At 41.2% G+C, this 15,230-nt stretch overlaps 1 protein-coding gene across 2 annotated transcripts in view; it reads left to right on the top strand.

Moving 5' to 3' along the window:
- LOC124280372 (thiol S-methyltransferase METTL7B-like) overlaps positions 1-14,621 on the top strand; it is a 47,530-nt gene extending 32,909 nt beyond the window's left edge. For both annotated transcript variants that reach the window (XM_046716280.1, XM_046716279.1), the window contains exon 2: positions 13,683-14,621. In XM_046716280.1, the coding sequence (XP_046572236.1) occupies positions 13,683-13,928 (246 nt within the window). In that variant the 3' untranslated portion in view covers positions 13,929-14,621. The remainder of the gene's footprint in view (positions 1-13,682) is intronic.
- Positions 14,622-15,230: the final 609 nt, after the last annotated feature.

The raw sequence follows: 15,230 nt of genomic DNA, 5'->3' as shown, positions 1-15,230 counted from the left end.
TATTCCAGCAATATCACGGCGGGGAACACCAGAAATGGGGTTCACACATTGTACCCATGTGGGGAATCGAACCCGGGTCTTCGGCGTGACGAGCCAACGCTTTAACCGCTAGGCTACCCCACCGCCCCCGCCCTCTAGACCATATTTAACATTCACACATCACGTTCCAGCAATGTCGAGTCTTCATTACATTCAACCTCTGGACATCACGGTCATACTGAATGGTCATACACCAACCGTCTGGCAGTTTCACATATCTCTCTCCAACGGGGCAGTCTTGTAGCGTAGTGGTTAAAGCGTTCGCTCGTCACGCCGAACACCCGGTTCGATTTCCCACATAGGCACAACGTTAGAAGCCCATGTCTGGTGTCCCCCGTCGTGATATTGCTGGGATATTGCTAAAAGCGGCGTAAAACTAAAGTCAATCATGCACTCACTTCACAAACTACACTCCCGTTTTAGCAAAGCTCTACACAACACTCTCCCGCCATATCAAACATTCACACATTTCTCATCCAGTACACACAGCCTTCACACATTACTCTCCAATCATAAGGAGCCTTCACACACCACGCTTTCCCTTTTCTAACCTTCACAGTTCATGCACCAAGCGCACAGGATCTTCACGTATGCCCTCAAACCACATCCATCCATTCCGTACATCATTCCCTTCATATCAAACATTCCCTCATTCCCTCCAGTACGACAAACATTCACTGATCACACGCCTTCCACGTGAAGATTTTACGAACAACGCACCAACAACATCGCCTTTGCACAACCATACTCTCACACCAATGTCAAACCGCGAAGAACCGGTTCGGAATTGGTTTTCAGCAACCCATGAAAGAGGCAACTATAACGGGATCGTGTGGCCAGGGTCACTGACTTGGTTGATACAGGTCTTTGTATCCCAATTCCTAGATAGGGGATCATGATGTCAATCGCTGGATTGTCGGAACAGATTCGTTTATTTACAGACCGCCGTCGTAAGGTCTTACTTATTCCCACTATTATTGATGCTGTGTAGTAAGACTTCCCATATGACTATATAGAAACAAACATAAAGCTTTAAAAATATCGAAACCTCTTCACACACCGACTTTGTCGAAGCTTTACACACAGCGTCACACATCACACTCACACTACATCAAAACGCCACACATCATATGCTCCCGCTATAGCAAACCTTCACAAACTACACCCCAACTTCAACAAAGCCTCACACACCAAATTCTCAGATATATCGAACAATCACGATCTGAGCTCCCAATAAACCGAACCTTCACAGACTACACACCCACTTTAGCAAAACCTTACACACCACTCTCCCAAAACATAAAAAACAACATATAGTCTGTCTCACAGCCCCTGAACCATATTATTTTCCCTAAAGCCTTGCCTTCCCTACAATAATTAATGAAGCATGTCTAAATTTCCCCAGGTTCAGAATCTCTGGACACCCTGGGGCTCCTTTTCAATTTAAATGGGTTTATTTGTTGCAATCAAAATTGTATATATTCAGAGACTAAGCGTTAGTCTACTTACTTAGCTCCCACCATAGCTACATCAAACAGCCACACCACAAATCTCGCTGCAGCAATACTTCACTCACCACACTCCCACTCGCTCCCAATAAAATGTACCATCTCTTTGAACTTCACACACTCACCCCATCGTCTATTGAGTACCTACGACGATGCAATATCCATACAATATTATAACCATCTGCTGAATCTATTTCTGGCCCTCCAGACTGACCCTGCTGGGAGATCAAAGACTCTCATGCTATCTCCTCATGTGCCTCTTCATATACGTCAGCCAATATTCCAAAGGACATACATAGATACGGGCATCGCATTGTCAGAGGTAAAGATTTTAGATTCAACATGACATAACCGCCTTTGGTTTAGACTGTCAGAATAAATATTTCGGAGGTACACAGCAACGTCTTGGGTTATCATAACAGATAGACAGAGCCGAAACGTTCCACTTGTGAAAACAAGACAACTGACGGGATGAAAATAAACTATTTTAGAAGCTATTGGCCGTGGCACTTCTCTATCCATGTGCTGTCACTCTGACTATAGAGACGAAGTAAAAACGGTTTGCTGTGAAACGTGATCGGAGTGAGATGTAGGTGTAGCTTTCAGTCAGATTCCTTGTGAAACATGTCCCTACCACATTCCAGCCTGGGGCTTTCAGGACGCGTACCGTTGCTGGTCTTACAGGTGCTGTAAGTTGGGCTGGAATGCTTACCCTTTTCAGTGATACATTGATAGTGAGTGAGTGAGTGAGTGAGTTTTACGCCGCCATATCCCATATTATGGCGGCGGTCTGTAAATAATCGAGTCTTGACCAGACAATCCAGTGATCAACAGCATGAGCATCGATCTACGCAGATGGGATACGATGACATGTGTCAACCAAGTCAGCAAGCCTGACAACCCGACCCCATTTTTCGCCGCCTCTTACGACAAGCATGGGTTACTGAAAATCAATTCTAACACAGATCTCCACGGGTCGATACATTGATATACTCTTTGAATGCTATTTTTATTTTTGTTATGGCGGACACGGGTTATTCTCTGGCATCGACGTTATACATTTACATAAAGTTTTGTAACTTGCTTTCATGTGATAAACGATTTTTCGTACAGGAGTTGTGGCACATTCATGCACTCCTTTCCGCCCCAACATTGACTCCAATCTGTCCCCACCCCTCTCCATCCTCCAATCATCAAATTCATAGATACCATATATTCATATATCATTACATGATTCTATGAATAAGGAATGAATGATTTCATATTTGTTGGATCGGGACTTTGAGGTTTCATATATTCATATATGATAACATGATTCTATGAATAAGGAATGAATGATTTCATATTTGTTGGATCGGGACTTTGAGGTTTCGAGGACGCGAGTTAATTACACTTTTAAAAGTTATGACAAAGTCGTGGAGGTAATATCCGATTCAAACCTCCCTCCATTCAAACTTACAGAACGTCACTTTGGGCTGCAGTAACGTCATTAATTCGTGCGCTGTGCCACTCGAATCACACCTCGAAACTAACATGCTAAAACAATATCAAGAATGCAGACTGTCGAGACAACTGAAAACGATATGAATACTTTCACATCTTCATGCAAAATGGGGGCGGTGGGATAGCCTTGTGGGTAAGGCGTTCTCTCGTCACACTGGAAACCCAGTTTGATTCCCCACATGGACACATTGTGTAAAGCACATTTCTGATGTCCCCTGCCGTGATATTTCTGGAATATTGCTAAAAGCGGCGTAAAACTCCCTCACTCGTGCTAAATGCCATATTTCATAGTTTTCCATTTTTAAGCTGTTAACGTCTGAAGGAACGTATTTATTCGTTGTGAATAGTCGGGATTTATTCATTTCCAAGTTCTCTTATCCTGAGTAGAGGAGATGAGGTGAAACGTCCATCTTGTTCATACTTGCTTTGCAATTTTCTCTTCATCAATATTTGTGTTACTAACAAGTAGCATGTGCCTATTAGCCACGGTAATGAATGATTGGCTGGGCTCCTGTTTGGGTGTATCAAATATAATTGCAAATACCAAGTATTGGCATCTTCAGCAAAGTACGGGTCTATCCACACGAGTAATTTCAGGTATATAATTAGGGACAAGATGTAGATGTACGCCAGCTTTGCCCAGGGTAATTGATACTCTCTATATCCTCATGAAAGTGTTTCGCGAAAACGAGAAACACATGACTCAGTCATTCTGCAATGTTTGTGTTCCTATCTTAACCCCTGTGAACTCGGATTTCACACATCTGTTTTCATGTTAACCCTTGTGAGTAGACAAAGTAGTTGCTCTAATGTGCAATGTCCTGAGGGTGAGGATCACGCTATATTTGACAGCTACGGTACCTCCTTAAACTGTTACCTATGATTAAAGAGCCTGATAAACGTAGAATGTTTTCATTGGAGATTCAATTCATACGGGCCGCGAACTTATGGTTTTGAGTGAGTGAGTGAGTGAGTTGGGTTTTACGCCGCTTTTAGCAATATTTCAGCTATATCATGGCGGGGGACACCAGAATTGGGCTTCACACATTCTACCCATGTGAGGATTCGAACCCGGGTCGAACCCGGACGAGCGGACGCTTTAACCACTAGGTTACCCCACCGACCCGTAAGGGTTTGAATTTGAGGTTTCAGATCGCAGTTGGTTGAAATCACAGACATCTGTCATAATCAAAATATAACGAGCTCTGTATTTACTAAGCCCATCAAAAACATTTAAAGAGTTTTTAAATATGTTTTGCGTCTTTTCCCTGTGCGAACCTTGGAATCAAGGAATCTTGAGTTGGATTTGATCTAGACCTGCTTGCGCTTTTAGTGAAAAACAGTACAACCATGAATGGAACAGTTTAGTCGCAGAGCTGATCATACTGATATGTCATCTATGAATATACTCATGACTTATGGAATGACAGTCAGACGTCAGAGATAACACTGTCAGAAGGCAGAGAGGAAACAAACGGTCAAACATCAGTTAGGAAACAGATAGTTCGACGCCAGAGAGACTATACAAACAGTGGGAGTGGAAACACTGACAGCAGAGCTGAGTTACCGACACCAGACGCCAGGCAGTTGTAGCTTGTGTTACATCCAGCAATAAAAAACAGTAACAGACAACAAGGGAAATACAGGGCCCACCATCAGAGTTACGTACAATGTTCTTAAATAGGCACTTTGTCGTGAATTATAAAGTTATGTTGTGCCGAAAAAACAAAGGTAAATACACCCAAAGAAGCAGAGATTTCTTACTTGTCTATGAATAGAACGACGACTATTTTGCATTTGCTTCTGGTTGAGATATATGAGAACGACTGAATAATCCTGAAGTTTTGGCGAAGATGATGGAGCTCCCTCTATACATGACAGCTATGGTACCCATTTAAGCTGTTTCCTCTGATTAAAGAGTGTGATAAACTACAATGTGTTCACTGCAGAAAGCATTCTTGTACGTTTCATTCACACCAACGTCAGTGTTTGAATTTGAGGTTTCAAATAGGACAATTCACTTGGTTGACATCTGACATAATCAAATAATAAACGAGCTCTTTATTAACACTACGCCAATGAAAACTTTTAAAACGTTGTTGTATATGTTTTCCAATAAGCCCTTCCTTGTCAGAACAGAACCTTGGAATCAAGGACACAGGACTTGATTGGACTGGATTTGGACATGATAGGGTGTCTAGTACAAGCTTGAATGTCACAGTTAAGGTGTAGGTCTAATAATGATATGACATCTATGAATATAATCATGACTTTCGGAATGGTCTAATTAAGGGGTCTGTGACGACCTCTCATGTTCTGCTTTATTGGTAATCATATACAGTACCGGGTATTCTTGTAATGATGACATTCCAAACATTAGCCCATGGACAGCCGGGTTAGAGTTGGTCTTCAGCAACCCATGCTTGTCGAAAGAGGCGACTAACGGGATCTGGTGGTCAGGCTCGCTGACTCGTGTCATCGTATTCCAATTTGAGTAGATCGATGCTCATGCTGTTGATCATTACATTGTGTGGTCCAGAATTTACATACCGGGATATACATACATAGCTGTATGAATTTACATAGCTGGGATATTGTTGGGTTTAACAACAAACAAACAAGCCGTAATATCACATCCGGAGGTCGATGGTTTTGTGGCTGACATAAATGTTATCAAACTTGAATGTTTGAAGTTTCACTGCAGTTATATATCACTCCTCTGTTGTCGGCTATTATATCATTTCAAGCGACCAGCTGCCTCTTTGAATGTCTGCTATAATGTCTGATCACATTATTTGGAATTCTGTCAGCGTTAGCTGTCATATCAATACGGAAGTTACAAGTGAGTATTTTTCATCTGTGAAGTTTTGTGTATGGGGACATTTTTGCGAACTCTACCTATTTTTACATTTTTTTATTCATCTTTTTTGTTTAGGTACAAAACCATGACATCAAATAACAGTCAAATATAACCATGCATTTGTATACAGAGTTTGGCAAGAACATTGTCATCAGCTGTGATGTAAGAATCCGGTGTAGTGATATGGGATAAACATATAGACATTCACAATAACATCATAATAGTCATATAAATATGGCTGAGAAATTCAGCGCGAAATTTTGCATGTGAATTTTGTGAACATAAGTTATTCAACAATCCACTGACTGGCGTGGTGTATACACAACAAAACGTTCACTTGTCTTGGAAGAGCGGACCAATGTCTGTGTGAAACCTTCGCGAACACCTGGTATCATGACTGATTTTCAATAACCCATTGATTCATACCACTATTTTGCTGTTTACCTCCAACGGCATCTAGCTCTCTGGATACCAGAGTATGGTTAGTTCCTAGCGTCGACATTTTTTGGCGTTTGCAGGACTGTTAATGACATGCCTGTGTGTCAGTTTGATAGGAATCGGATAATGGACTTCAAGACAATGGACCTTGGCTTAATCAGTCCCTCTTCTTCCTGGTACAGTAAATGCCAAACCCACTGTTGCAATTAACGTCCAAGACCATGGAATGTTGTACGCAGTTTTAGATAGGGCTAGAAGGTCAAATCGCCAAACAAGATGCACTTGACGAGCTATCTCTTCCACAGTGACATGGCCTCACGATCTGTACAATTGACCTTTCAACACGGAGAACTTGTGGTCGATAGGCTGAACGTATTTACGTAGATAATGGACGGACTTTTACGTGCGTAGATCCAGGATGGTGGCCGTGGTCAGCTTATTCTAAACCCTGACCTTTCATCAATTGATTCCAGATGCCCCACAATCTATCATCTCATGACAGGTCATTTTTAGCAAAGCCTTTCCCATGAGCCGTGGAGAATGGACATACGGTCTTTGTATCTTGTGTTTCTGTGTTAAGTAACATGGCTCAAATGGCAACACTTGGGTAGAGGCATGAAAGTACTCGTATTTTTGGATAAGGGATATTTGCTCAGTTGCAGGAAATAGTTTATGTGTAATCTTTAACGAAGACGGGAAGCCGATTTATATAAAATGCATTTTCACAAAATACCGTTTAGAACTGAGGATTTGAATACGCCGCTCCAGCTGTAGTGATTTAAGCGAGGCATTTCAAAAACGCAAATTTTTAACAGAGAGTTATCTTGTTATTCTAAAATCTTGAAGCTGACAGTGATGAATGTAATTGGGCTTCTGAAAGTAAATTGCTTGTATATATGTATACATATTGTATAATTGGGAACGTCAGGGTGAAAACCGTTTATTTCTAAATTCATAACAACTTTTTTATCAGTCTAACATTTAGGTAAATTTAGATCGGCAATCTGCTGTTCACATTCTTTACTTATGAAAACAGGTGCCTTAAGTAACACTCCCAGAGATAAGATGTTTTGAAAGATAAGTAATATAGACAATGCTAAGAGTGAGTGACTTTAGTTTTACGCCGCACTCAGCCAAAGTCCAGCTATATGGTGGCGGTCTGTAAATAATCGAGTCTGGACCAGACAATCCAGTGATCAACAACATGAGCATCGATCTGCGCAAATGAGAATCGATGACATGTGTCAACCAAGCCTGACCATCCGATCCCGTTAGTCGCCTCTTATGACAAGCATGGTTTACTGAAGGTTCATTCTAACCCGGACCTTCGATGGAAATGTTAAGAACTACCATCACATATCACTTATTTGAAAAGCGTGCAACCGACAACTGTAACTACAACAGACTAGTCCTAAAAAATACCATTTCCATCCCTCATCTAAGTTAGATATTCTAAAGTGTAGTTGACACAATACAATGGAAATACATCCATTCTTGTGCATTATGCTAATTTGACCAATCCAGTCGTGCTTAGAACCGCCGACGTTCTCAAGTACTGACTGGGAACACAACACGTGGGCCTGATTACGAGTAAAGTTATGGTCTACACTGACACATTGAGATGATTACAAAACGTTTGACTGCCTCTTAATGAGTAACATACAACCTTTTACATACAAAGAATGATTCTTGGCAAAATGATTTTCCAAAAGGACTCGTGAAGACAGACGTTCTCTGCGCTCGCCAAATCTTTCAGATACTTCAGTCGTTCTCATATTTCTCAACCAGAAACAAATGCAAAAGAGTGGTCGTTCTATTCATAGGCAAGGGAGAAATCCCCGCTTCTTTGGATGCGTGTTCCCTTGTTTTTTCGGCACAACATAAATAGGCACTTTGTCGTGAATTATGCAGTTAAGAACATCGTACGTAACTCTGATGGTGGGCCCTGTATTTCCCTTGTTGCCTGTTACTGTTTTTATTGCTTGATGTAACACAAGCTACAACTGCCTGGCGTCTAGTGTCGGTAACTCAGCTCTGCTCTTCCACTCCCACTGTTTGTATAGTCTCTCTGGCGTCGAACTATCTGTTTCCTAACTGATGTTTGACCGTCATTGTTTCCTCTCTGCCTTCTGACAGTGTTATCTCTGACGTCTGACTGTCATTCCGAAAGTCATGAGTATATTCATAGATGCTATATCAGCATGATCAGCTCTGCGACTGAACTGTTCCATTCATGTTTGTACTGTTTTTCACTATTTCACTAAAAGCGCAAGCAGGTCTAGATCCAATCCAAGTCAAGATTGTTTCCTCTCTGCCCTCTTACAGTGTCTCTGGCATTCAGTTGTCTTAGTTGTTTGACTAAGTCTGGTTTGTGGTGTCGTCTTTACAGTAGCCTGCTGTCGTAATTCTTTACTTACCCGTGAAGGCCAGGGTTAGAATACTGATCTTCAGTAACCCATGCTTGTCGTACGAGGCGACTAAAGGGATCGGCTGGCTGACTTGGTTGACACATGTCATCGGTTCCCAACTGCGCAGATCGATGCTCATGTTGTTGATCATTGGATTGTATGGTCCAGACTCGATTATTTACACACCGCCGCCCTATAGCTGGAATATTGCTGAGGGCGGCGTAAAACAAAACTCACTTACTCACTCTTTACTGTAGTGATCGAATGCCAGTGTCATTAACCGGCGCCTGGTGTCATTGTGTCATTGACTTTACAGTAGCTCTTGTAAGGCATTTAGAAGTTAGACGAACATAAATACATGGCACGTTTTTTATGGATGACCTCTTTTTATTCCTTATAAGACTTTTAAGAGCTAATTCCTGCTCCTTCGCCTACACCCTGTCGTCGTATTTCTATGCACTAGTGATTGGCTGCCAGTGTCGATAACGACGCCTGGTGTCATGGTGTCAGTGACGTTACGGTAGCTGATGTCTTATTAAGAATCATCCACCTTCATCAGCCATCCTTACCTTCACTCAGCTGACACGGTGTCATTGACTCCGGACCAACTCTTGTGTCCGGTATTCATTAACTCTCTCCTGCAATGCATACCCCCAGTAGCAATACTATCGTTATCTATGTATGTCATTGTAAGTTGTTCGTTTTGAACAGGACATTAAAATAATATATTTTCCTTCATAACACGTATTTATTTTTCTAGGTGGATGTATTTTGATTCAAGCATTTATTGATTTATCTGATGTAAAATTAATCATCGTGTTCATCCAAATTTATCAGTAAGTAAATAACCCGTTGGCAGCTGCAAGTTTCATCTATATTTAACTTAAATGATTGCAGCTGGGTGTGTCAAGACTCGGATCATTACCGTTTCCAGAGACCATGAGAACTTTCATCCATCAAGTCTCTGTACTTGAACCGACATTTCTTATATACAACATTCTCATCTTTCCTCCTCAGATTCTTGTACCATCACTGCGTTAGTTTCGTGGAATATTCCGAACGAAAGAAGTGAATGTAAAGTCTTGTACGTTTAGGATATGGCGTTTTTATTTACGTCCGCTATTTCTAATGTCTTGGCAGGACCTGTTCATATAGCACCATGATAGGGCTCTGGTTTGTAGATATAAGTTTAAATTAATATTGAGCAAAAAGCTGTTACTAATCATACATTTTCCCGTGTGGTGGGTGGGTGGAGAGAAAGGTGGGAAAGGTGGGAAAGGTGGCTGTTATAAAACTGATCAATGCATCTATAACCATATAAGTTATTTTTGAGTGAGTGAGTGAGGATTTATGCCGTTTTATGAATATCCCAGTGACAAACCGCAGGGGAAACTAGAAATGGGCTTTATACATTGCACCTATGTGGGAAATCGGACCTGTGTCTTCGGTAAATCGAGCGAACGCTTTAACAATCAGACTACCCACAGCGCTCAAGGAAATAGGTATACACTTAGTATGGAGTCTTGTGACATTGATTCCATGTTTTGCGATACTTAAATTTTTGACATTTATCTTTAATTAGAACCACATTGCGTAGAAACCTGATAATGGTAGAATCTAAAAGAAGACGTTCGTTTGGTCTTGGCTTCACGATAACCATTCAAAGACGATTTCACAAAGGAGTATATTTCCGTTTATATTTATGGGACCACACTGGTCGAAGATCAGATCTGACGTTTGGCTCCATAACAACGTTTAAGTGAAATGGAATCCACAAAATTAATAAAAGTGTATGGCGTTATGTAGATATCCACAGATTGCATAAAGTCACGGTGGATCACATTGAAAATAGCTTGTGCAATATCGCAAAATAATCTTACATGAAAGCAGACACATTTTCCCTGAAAATATACACATGACTCATTCAGACTTTGGAACAACATATATGAAATTGATCATGTTGTTTAACAAATACGCCTACGTTCCACTGACGCTAATAAACTACAAAACTATAAAATATAGTTTAGGAACATATGGAAATAGATCATGCAAGAACAAATATTGAATGCATAGCCATGTTATCAAAATACCTATTCTTCTACACGAAATAACATGCTCCCTGAAAATCACTGAACATGGAATTATGAAATAACAACACAGTATGTGTGCTGGTTGACGAAGTAAAATACATTATCCAAAGAAGCGTTTGTAATCTGACGTCCATTTAAACGCCACACAACCAGTTAAACTCATCTCCAAGGCACACTTCTTATACACCACCTAATCTCTTGTCAGGTGCATATTTGATCAAGGAGTTAGTTCAAAGCATGAAATATACTTGTGAGTTGTACACACACCCAAAGGAAGTTAAGGGGCGATGTTAACGGAGCCGGTATTACTCCACCGTCATGCCAATATTGTAACTTGATTGAAACCTCATCAAAAAGTTGTCTGTTTGACATTTCATCTCCACATGTTGCGCGTTTGTATGCACGTGCCACAACAGTGGGAGGAAACATGTGTGCACAGGCGCCCTAGGTCTTCTACAATGCCTGTCGTTTGCTGTCTAAATATCAGCATTTCACTCCAGTGGCAGCTGGAACTAACGTATACATTGTTATACGGAGGAAGTCCTGCTGGTATGGTTCCTCTGTCATTATTCTATGAATATTATTGGAATTACTTATGTTTCATCCAATATATGTGCCACCTGCAGTTCTAAGGAAAGGAATATTGGGTGTATTGCCGACACGTTTGTTAAATGCTTCAACATGCTTTCCATAAATAATTTGGTATTCCAAAAGAAACCAAGTTTGACTGAAATGTGTCGGTAGGTGCATGTCATGATGACTTAAGGTTTAGGGACATCATTAAACGTTTTACCTGTGATGGTATAGGTATGACTCATCTCACATTGTGCTTAAATATCCTTACCATACATCCATATAATGAACAGTAGGATGCAGCCTGGACTATATGTGTATATAATGTGTTGGCGTTTGGGTTGTTTTTGTGTGCGTTGTACCCATGATGGGAATCGAACCTGGGTCTTCGGCGTGACGAGCGAACGCTTTAACCACTAGGCTACCCCACCGCCCCGAGGCATAAATGAAGTGATGCGGGTCTTTATCTTGGTGAAACCACCGTATGTTGAAGACAAACCTGGAAATGTAGTCAGGGACACGGAATTCAAACCTGTTACCTTGTATGTAGTTTTTGTTCACGCCAAAGGCACGTATCTCTGCTCAGCAAATTCCGGCGACTGGGGATGCTCTATACCTGCATTGATATATGGTTATTCCGAACGGCTTGTCGGGGTGAATATCATTTTCCCTACGTAGACATAGTTAAAGCTCTCATAGACATACATGCATGTGATCTACATGCATAGGGTGAAGTCTTCTCTTCTATCGTAGGTACATTACCCTTCCGATGCAGGCACGACCTACACACACAGTGTATATGTTAGCAAATGTAGATAAAACTATTTTTCCCATGTAGAAGCCGTTTATGAATTGTACGTATGAACTATTTCTATTTAGTGCATATAAATACATGGATGGTATAATGGATATTCGGGGCAAAAGCTTGGCGAGTTGGTGGTTGTATTTAGCTTACGGTTCGAGGAGAACCCGCGAGGATGCAGATAATTAACGTTAACCACTTTCGCAAAGTCCACAAATAGGTGTCTGGCTTTGAGAAACACAAACATACAAATCAGCGTAGATGCGGGATTCGAACTCATAAGATTCTGGCAGTCCAACTCTGCATAACGAAAAGATGGCCAACACTCTTGTGAAATCATTGCTCCAAACAGTTACAGCCTTTTATAACTTTACGAAAAGTTCTGCGAAGTACATGTAATAAATCACCAATAGCAGAAGCTGCCATCTTCCATTTAATATCAGTTACTTGCCAAGGTATTTTGGGCACCGACCTTGACCTTGACCCACCTTCACAGGTGGTTATCACGCCACGAATATCACTGCTTTAGTGGTGAAGTTCTACACCAACCTGGTCACCATTATGCAATACGGTTGGCGTAGGCTTAGGCTGGTCTAATACCAAGGGTATATATTTCTAGTTTGTACAGTACTGTGGCATTTCCACTCGGCTTCCAACACATCTAGGCAATGTGCTGAAACGACAGATCTATCACGCCATCTTTATATTACCCCAGCCACTCTATAGGCTTTGTTGTTTAACACACCACGTCGTTATATCGGGGGTCCCTATAAAAGCTTGAGCAATGTGTATCTTTGTGTTTTCTCTGTAGTTTCTCGGAGGGAGGGTAACGCTTGTGTTTACAGGATCAGATGGGGAACGCAATGTGTCACTGAGTATTATGCAAGAAAACGTAAATACACAAATAACAGAATTTGACTCACCACCACCACCCACTGATATAACGGAAGACGCATCAAATGGCCTGCCATGAAAAGGAGTTTAAATTCCATTTTGAAACCAAATACACACTGTTGAATTCATGATGGCACTTCCCTTTATTCGTCGAATACATTTAAAAGAACTCCTATGACTTTAGATAACGCTCTGCGAAGTACATGTAATGAATCACCAATAGCAGAAGCTGCCATGTTCCATTTAATTGCCAAGATATTTCAGGCCTTGACCTTGACCTTGACCTACTTTCACAGATGGTTATCACGCCGCAAATATCACCGTTATTTTACAATGAGTGGCATAGAATAGGACGGCATTTTGTATGTTAAGGGGAACACCACACCCAGTGAATACGTTGGTTACTAAATTGTATCAGGTCCATCAACCCTTCTTCTCCAGATTATGTCGTGGTAGGGTTTTGATACTGCGGTCAGAAAAAAATAAAATTACAGTCACCGTTTGTCAGCAACATTTTATTGTCTGTCGTATTTCCAATCTTCTTAAATCGTGTTTATCTCTTTCCAGGAAGGTGAATTCTTCTTCCTCGAGAACGTGTTTGGAAAGATAGGCGACAAGGCGAGAGTGGTCCAGCGTGTTCTGGCTCCCTTCTTCCCCTTCCTCTTCGACGGCATAAAACTCCTTGTCAACACCGACGAGGTCATCAACAGCGCAGGGTTCTCCAAGGTTGACTTCAAGCGGGTCGAGTTCGAACCCCCAATAGCGCTCCTGTTTCCCCTCAGATCGTCCATTTGTGGAACGGCCACAAAGTGAAGTCGTTGATGTATGAGACGTCACGTTCCATCACGTTACGTCATTCGTGACCTACGTTCATGTCAGCTCAAGAAGAAGACCTGGTGGTAATTTCCCGTGCCAAGGTCAAGGTCGAGGTCAAGGTTGAAGACTGAGTTTGATGAGTTTAAATCCAGATACGTGTTAGAAGGGCGACACTATTTGGTGTTCATAGTGAATGTGTCTTCCTCCCCGTGTTTCCCCATTTGAAGGATCCCTGTGCGAGTAAACGAATTTTCCACTCGACTGAGACAGGATTATGTTACGGATACACACCCACCGCTCCAGTACTCCATACAGCCTATCATATTTCCTATTGGAGTTTCTATAGCATATATGCTGCAGTGTAGTAGAGCTTTTGCTGTTGTGTCGTGCTAATGAGAAGGAGTTTCAGCTAGCTTACTGTAGAATGGCTGCTTGCAGTTCTTCTCAACACCAGAATATATTTCTACTGACATGTATATATGTTCGTCTTTCATCTAGGCTTGCTTCTATGAATCTGAGGCTCACGAATTTTGAAGATCGCAAATGAAGACTAATTAAAGGTGATATGGATGAGTATTAACTAGGCGCCAACAAAACAAACACTGCTGTATTGAGTTTGAGTTATTTTTTGTAGTTTTTGTGTTCAGGAGACTGCTGTATTAACTGGAATAAATCCCATGTTCATCGGCATGCACTTCTCGTCTCTGTACCTAAAACCAGCACAGGTTTTCGTGTGTGTGTTTTAGGGGAATTATTGACTTCCCTTTTCATGTGTTTGTTACTAGCGGCACCGTGAGGAAGGACGTTTTCATCGTTTAGAGAGTTTCACCTGTTGTCATAACTATCTGATGGTGATTCACAGACACATACTTATGATATAGTGGCTGAGATACCTAATGGTTCTGGAACTGTTTTTGTCGTTTTTGTTATTCATTTCAAACATTAAACATACTATCCAATAAGCACTGCATACACGCAATACCATTGCAATAACCTTGCATGTCATCACACTTACCTTTAGAATTTAGTTTCATTCCAAAGGGTAACTTGGCAGCCGAGGTTTGACATGAAAGCCGGAGAAGATTATGCGTTGTTCATAAAGCCATGCTCAATCTGTTATCTCTGAAATATGCCGCACTCTTTGAGGCGTTGTAAACATACCACATCATTACAATATATATTTAGATTCTTACACTTTTATTAGAATTACAGCGGAACGTTAGATATCCGAGGTACAGCACTGAGGACAAAAATAATACACGGTGAAGATAAAATTTGAACTTGCATGTTGCATTTTGA

This window comes from Haliotis rubra, unplaced genomic scaffold (assembly GCF_003918875.1).
Source record: "Haliotis rubra isolate DU_JTF1 unplaced genomic scaffold, ASM391887v1 Scf266, whole genome shotgun sequence".
Classification (NCBI taxonomy): domain Eukaryota; kingdom Metazoa; phylum Mollusca; class Gastropoda; order Lepetellida; family Haliotidae; genus Haliotis; species Haliotis rubra.
The sequence above is the reverse complement of the archived record's forward strand: the minus strand, read 5'-3'. Positions and strand labels throughout refer to the sequence as shown.